The sequence below is a fragment of the Phoenix dactylifera genome, chromosome 13 (genome assembly GCF_051530095.1).
Source record: "Phoenix dactylifera cultivar Ajwa chromosome 13, Ajwa_hap1_PhDact_Kaust_v1.1, whole genome shotgun sequence".
In the NCBI taxonomy this organism is placed as follows: Eukaryota; Viridiplantae; Streptophyta; class Magnoliopsida; order Arecales; family Arecaceae; genus Phoenix; species Phoenix dactylifera.
The window spans coordinates 18,948,039-18,955,430 of record NC_143202.1 but is presented as its reverse complement, the minus strand read 5'-3'; the positions used below and the strand labels follow the sequence as shown (position 1 = coordinate 18,955,430).

The 7,392-nt window shown below is 37.8% G+C and overlaps 1 protein-coding gene across 2 annotated transcripts in view; it reads left to right on the top strand.

Annotated features, from left to right (window-relative positions):
• Window positions 1–722: 722 nt before the first annotated feature.
• Window positions 723–7,392, top strand: part of LOC103721481 (alpha-soluble NSF attachment protein-like) — a 31,169-nt gene continuing 24,499 nt past the window's right edge. Inside the window, exons 1-3 of one of the 2 annotated variants that reach the window (XM_008811722.6) lie at window positions 723–975; window positions 7,171–7,220; window positions 7,309–7,381. In XM_008811722.6, coding sequence (XP_008809944.4) covers window positions 831–975; window positions 7,171–7,220; window positions 7,309–7,381 — 268 coding nt within the window. In that variant the 5' untranslated portion in view covers window positions 723–830. The remainder of the gene's footprint in view (window positions 976–7,170; window positions 7,221–7,308; window positions 7,382–7,392) is intronic. The other variant, XM_088709576.2, reaches the window with a different exon arrangement.

Below are 7,392 nucleotides of genomic sequence, written 5' to 3'. Positions count from 1 at the left end.
TACACCCCCCTTCCTCCTCCTCCGTTTCGTTTTGAAAAGAAAAAAAAAAACACCCCTCAAACCCCCCTTAAACCCCTCCTCCCCCGTTCCCCCTTCTCCCTCTCGTCGCCGGCATTCTCCCGATCTCCGACCACCTCGCCGGCTTCTCCCGGAACCACCTCGCCGGCTTCTCCCGAATTTTTTTTTTTCACGGTTCGTGCTCCGTTCGGCACTGGATCGCCGAACAAAAAGCTTCTGTTCGGCTGAACAGTGCCGAACAGAAGCCTTCTGTTCGGCAACCCTCAACCGAACAGATCTGTTCGGCTGCACAGTGCCGAACAGAAGGCTTCTGTCCGGCACTGTTCAGCCGAACAGAAGCCTTTTGTTCGGCGATCCAGTGCCGAACGGAGCACGAACCGTGAAAAAAAAAAATTTCGGGAGAAGCCGGCGAGGTGGTTCCGGGAGAAGCCGGCGAGGTGGTCGGAGATCGGGAGAATGCCGGCGACGAGAGGGAGAAGGGGGAACGGGGGGGTTTTGGGCGTTGGCGAGGTGTTTTGGAGGGGAAGAGCGGGGTGGGGGGGGGTTTGGGGGGTGTAGAGAGCAATTTAGGTGAGAGGGTGGGGAGGGTGGGGGGTAATTTAGGAATTTTTAATTTTTTAGGGGTGTCCTTAGCAAATGGGGGGTGTAGAGAGTATTTAATTTTTTTTAATTTTGGGGGGGTGTCCTGAGCAATAGGGGGGGTGTATATAGAACCACCCAACATCGACACCTCTCGCCTCCCTCCGGTGCAACGGGCTTTAATTCGCTGAGAAGAAGAGGTGGGACAGAAGGATAAGAAAAGATTGGGGACGATGGCGGATCAGACGGCGATGGGGGAGGATTTCGAGAAGAAGGCGGAGAAGAAGCTCAATGGATGGGGTCTCTTCGGATCCAAGTACGACGACGCCGCCGATTTGTACGATAAGGCCGCGAATTGCTTCAAACTTAGCAAGAAATGTAAGCATCCCTTTCTCCGTCGCTGATTTCGTTCCTTCTGATCGGTTCTTGATCCTGTGTTATTTTTCATGATATTTAAGGCTCGGCGCACAATCTGTGATATTTTTCGGTTTGACCTTTTTGATCTGCCGGTATTGGGGAATGATTCCTTGTCATTGGATTTCTTTCCCCACTTTTTTATGATTTAGATGATTACGTGATCTTAATGTGAATTAATTTGGATTGGGATCTACAAATGTTGGAATAGATGGTTGGATGATTAACAGTATATGTAGATGATAAAAATATAATTTTTCTGAACCTATGCAGTTGATCTTTTGAACTTTTTTGTCATTTATTGAATATATTTGTCAGTTTGTTGGAACCTATTTGGCTATCTCTGATGATGGGTAGTGAACGAAGAAATGAAATAACTGGCTAGCTAGGGGAAATAAAAGAGCCTTGGACTAAATCTTTGTATACTTTCTAGCTTAATTTAAAACAAGATGGTTTTACTTCATGAAGCAAAACCTGGAGACAGATAATGGGGTAACATCAAAATTGGACCATCCATGTTACCATTGAACCATTGAGTTGAAATTATCATTGATCAGATAATCGTGAGTGGCCATACTTTTACTGCATTCCATAGCCAATAGATGGTGCCAGTAATGCTGAATCTTTTATTAGTTGAAATCACTTGAATTTTTTGTCGACTCTTAGAGGTCCACTGTCACTCTGTCTTTAATTCATGCCACTATTTGCTTCTTTTATGTTACTCTTATATCACATTCCATTCAAACATTTTTCTGTCATTTCCTAATTTGTTTTTTTTGCTTGAAATTGCTTCATTTCCATTTTATGGTCTATGTAATTTTGCAAACCTAATTATTCTAATGTAAATCAAATCTAAAGACATGGTATTCATCAAAATGAAATTTGATATTAAATCAGATTGGGAAAATGCAGATAAAGAGAGTAATGTTCAATCATCCTTGCTCAGGTTACTACATGGTTACCACCATATATCGGAAAAGCCAGGACACTTCTTTAGTATTTCAGATCTAACAGTTGCATTAAATAATGTCCTATTAGAAGCACCATGGCCAACTAATGCAAGCCATAACGCATGCTGGGAAAATTACTTAAAGTAAAAGATCTAAATGCATTAAAAATGAAAACAAGTTCATTGTATAAGAAGAACATATTATTTCTAAATGTATGAGCCTACAGGTTTTTATAGGCCTTAAGCTGCATAGTTTTGTCTACATGTATGTATAAACTATGGATATTCTCATGGATATCTATAGCTAGCATACCTAAAAAGATCGGTCTATCAAAAACTAGTATTAATGTATAATCTTCTAGTTAACTGCGGCTTGACCTAGTGGTCACATTCCTCTGCTCTGCAACTGCAGGTTCTGGGTTCAATTCCTCATTGGTGCATCCTGAAAATTTGGATCTGAGTAATTATAGTGCGAGTGGGTCTCACCCCCACTTTCTCGCTCTCTCAAAAAAGTATAATCTTCTTTTATTAGTTGCCAATTCATATGGGAAGTAAGGCCAAAGTATCATTGCTAGACCACTCATGGCTAGCTGACTTGGTTTAGTTAGCGTTTTTTTTTCATTCCCATGATAGGATCTGTGCCTTCAAATATTTTGATGCAAAACCCCAAATCTGAGTTTTAGAGTCTAGCTATGACTTGGACCAGGGGCTAATCTTGGTGTTTCCATGTTGAATGTCGGCCTAGACTTATATATGGGTTTGGCTTGATTATGACCCATTTCTAGCCCACACCTTTAATATATGAATCAATCATATACCTTGTGTGATTGGAATTAGATTGTGGAGTTGTTTGGCAATGAATGTTCCATATCATTCTTATCACATTGGATGATGAATATCAAAGATGCCAGGAAATCAATAGGGGCTGTTTTTTTTTTTCTTTTTTTTTTTTGTTTTTTTAAGAACTAGGTGAAATCAGGTCATTGGTATCCAAAACCAAGTTAACTTCACCAACTGAGCCAGCTGGCACCCTCAACAAGTGTTGTATTGTCATACTGCTTGATTAGTAAACAGATATGGATCATGTTTTTAACTATGCGGCATATTTCCTGTATTGGATCCTTAGATTCTATTAATTTTTTTTTCTATTATAAAGATTTGTTTGAAGGATGATCGTTACTTCAGTAGTTGGCAGAGGGTCTTCAGATGGACCTTCTATGAACCATATTTTTTAATTGGGAGGACCTTGCTTTGCCAACTTATTAGTAGGTATTTGATGATTGTTTTGCAATTTTTTTTTTTAATTATTTGCACCATGTCTAGTAACTAGAGTGATCTAAACATGTCCATAAGATCATCAAACTTCTTTCAATGCTAGCCATCCTCTCTGGTTGTTGATGCCTTGTATTGTGGTTGTTGTCCATTCACATGACAAAGAGATTGTTTGAAGTAACAAGCACCTTAGTTTCAATGCCTATAAGCACGTGTAAAGATTTACATTAAAGATGAATCTAATTTTGGATCAAATTGAGAAAGAGAGGGAAGAGAGAGAGAGAGAGAGAGAGAGAGAGAGAGAGAGAGAGAGAGGAGTTATGCTATATGAATTCACAATCATGTGGAGGAAGATAATTACATTGGATCCACAATGTTTGAGAAAAAACAACTAAAATTTCTCTGAAAAATTCAGATTAGTGTCCTTTTAAAAACACACACTAGTATGTGATCCTCAACTTTCCAACTTATCCAAAATTTGAAAAATAACTGTTTCAATCATTATTGGGATCTATGGAACCTTCTATATAGAAAAAATAAAAATAAAGAAGAAAAAGCAATCTTAGATACTCTTCTTAAACAGATGGGCCTATGGACGTGATGCTGTCTAGTTAACAACTAAGGCTTCCTAAACTAGCTGAAAAAAATCCAGAAGTTCAAACTAAATAATTTCATTTGTTGCTCTTACATCGGTTTTTTTTTAGTTTTCTTATTAAGTTATAAAGGAATATGGTAATCATGTGATACACAACAGCTCTACTTCATTCCTCTGTCATGGTCTAATTCTATTGGATGTATACTAGTCTATCGATTGATTGTTTAGTAGATCCAAGATTATGAAAAAAATCATGTTGGTTTTATCTTCTGACCATCAATCTACATTAATATTAGCTGGCGTTTTAAGATGCAATGTGGAATCCTATAGCTGTGTATCCGTCAAACCAGAAGGATGTAATGGAAGTAGCGCCAGAAATTTTCCTAATCAGGCTTTTCTGGTAACTACTTCCGGACATCAATATTATTGGCTTCTATTATATAGCTTAGAAGTTTCTTCTATAGTTGTGTCTCACTTTGCCCCTCAAGGGTTTTCATTTGGTGATGCAGGTTCAAAACAATTTGAGGAATAAAATTGCATTCAGTCTACTGAATTTTCCAGAGCAAGGCCCCCCTCTGTTTTTAGGAGTACATGTTTCTTTTCTGTTGGATAGTATGCATAGGATCTTTCAAAAAAGTCTCGAAACAAACCATGTAGATAACATAGAATTCTTCTTGGCAAATGGAATAAAACTAGCCAATAGGATTGAAGAAGGTTGGCTCCAAGAAATTGAGATTCCTAATTTCCTAGCTTTGTAAAAGGAGGATCAAAGGGATGATTCAAAATTGCCCATTATAGCACAATGTTAAGTATTTAAGAGCAATAGTCCTTAATTTGAATGAATTACAAATCTTTTGCTTTGAGTTGCAATCTCTGCTGAAAGAAATTGTTCTTTTCTTTTGTTTAACTGTAGTCTAGTAAACTCTAACAGAACTTTCCCTATGTTGTTAAGGAAGATTCCTCGCACACGAAAAGACCAGAAGGTCAATAGCAAAAGTTAACTGAGTAACCTCAACTTTGATTTAGTAAAATTAACATCGCCCTTTTGCATTAGCTTTTTCTAGGTGCAGGTCGAGTGATTCCGTGAGACTGGAAAATGATCATGGAAACAAGGACGGCGTTGTCTGAGGCTTCTTATAGTCTTGAAGAAACCTGTAGAGGATCTTGCAAATATATCTGAGCAGGATGGTTCTTGGATACTGATGGCAGTCCGATATGAATTTCATGTTGAAGCAAACTTAAGTTCATAGATGTCATCCTCTATCAACGCTGCCATAAACCCTTCTAGAGTCATCCTTGAAAAATTGTTGACTCCTGTATTCTCATCAATGTTGCTCTCCTGCTGACATTGTTTAAGGCTTGGGCAAACTGCTGTGATAGGTCATTTTCAACATAGTTGAGTCAGGGTAGGTAGTTTATTGGTAATGTGGTTCTTGGCCTGCTGTTTTTTTTTTTTTTTTGAAAACAAAACCCAACAGAAAGCAATTCAAAGTACTCTATATAAAGCAAACAAAGAAGTTAAAAGGAGCATCATAATATAGATTTAGCCTTACAACTGTTTGCTGGCCAGCTTATAACAGCTTACGATTGTAGAAGATCACTTGGTGTAAGTTAATCTATGATGACATCATGGATGTTCCAGGAATGACTGCACAGGGCTTGACACTGGGTACTAGTGTTTAGTGGTTTAAGGGCAAAGGATAGGATTTTGATACAAAATGCAGCTGGGCTTAGGGGGTTTATGAGACAAAATTCATCAGATGTAGGTACCATTGGGTGTGGGTAGGGCTACAAGCAGGATCGTTTGGACTGGGGTTTGGCACAATCTAATCCAGTTCATACTCTATTCCGATAAAAAATTTCAATGCACTCCTAGTCCATTTTAATATGGGTGGGTCAAACCAGTTTTATGAGTTCTTTTGTTGATCCATGGGTTCTAGGAGTCAAACTGGGACAAGGATAGCCCAAATAAAAATGTGTAAGAAATATCTATTAGCGGCTTGAATAGATCCTAAACATATTATAGCTAGAAAATAATCATTATACAACATTTAGACTTTCTCAACAACCTTTTCACCATTAAAACATTTAGACAAAGTGCAACCACATGTATATCATCATTAAAACTCATAAATTTCCTAGTAAAAGCATATTACTTTCTTAAATTCATTGTGAGTTGTCAAAAACATAGCGTGTTAGCTTTGGGTAGTTTGGATTTGGATTTGTTCCCTACTGATCCATATCCCATCCATCTTTGAAAATTGAAATGGTTCGTATTTTTTATTCAACCAAGATTGGTCCGATTGACTTTGGTATATGATTGGATTGGGTTATTCTAGGGTTGGTTCTAGATTAGAAGTGGGTCAGTGCAATCCACTTGCAACCCTAGGTGCGTGTGTGTGGCATGGCATGTATACTCCTTGGTTGAGGAGATGAGTAGCCTGTCAAAAATCAGACACATAGATGGCCAAGAGACAGAAGTGTAGGTTTTGCATTTGATGGAGGAGGGTGCTTGTTTTGGGGGCTACCTAAGAGGAAAGAGGTAGGCAAGCTTGGGTTGCGAAAATGGGGGTTTATGAGGAGGTCTTTTGTACCATCTTTCAACATCTTGATGGATATTTTGTGACAAATGATTCTCGTAGTAACTCGTAATGCGATTATTTTAGTCATCACATCTTGGTTTTGGGTTTGAAGATAAAAATCATAGCAGATATTTCCACACATGTATGTATGTATTATTTATAAACATGTTTATATGATTTCTAGGAACATGTTTATATGATTTCTAGGAAAATACTATTTATCTTACATTCATATGAATACATGCATTGTAATTTTTCAGTCTTCAATTAGATTTAAGTTATTGACAACCATCCACTGATTTAGCAGTGTAGTGCTGAAATATATTTGTGGTATCGGGTTGTGGGACATTTCAGCTGAATCAAATTCTTGACAAAATTGAAATCCTAATAAAAGGGATTCCTAATGTAAGAAACTTTTAGTTGATATATTGCATTAATATCCTTTTTGGGCCAAAATTTTTAAGTTGTAATAATAGGATGTTTGCCACATACACTAATGTCTTTAAGTATGTTCTCCTCCATTTTTATCATACAGAAGAATTACAGTGTTCTCCTTCATTAGAACTTCAATGTTCTCTGCTTGTCAGAAAATAATGTCAAAAAGCACTTTTCTGCAGTAGTTGATGTGTCTGATCACTATATTTTCACCTGATAGATTCTTCTAGTCAATCAGGTTATTCAAGCAAAAGCATCATGTAAATTAAGGAACCATCTTTGGCGTGAGTGAAGATCTTATGCTTTTTAAATGTATTGGAATGCAGGGGATAGAGCTGGAGCCGTATACATCAAACTTGCTAGTTGTCATTTAAAGGTCTATTCTTCTCTTTTCTGTTTAAATACTACATGGTATCAGAGTCTACATCCCTGTAATTTTGTTCATCTTGATTTCCCAAGTACAGTTGGAAAGCAAGCATGAAGCTGCTTCAGCTCATGTCGATGCGGCAAACTGTTACAAGAAAACCTCAGTTCAAGGTATTTTCTGC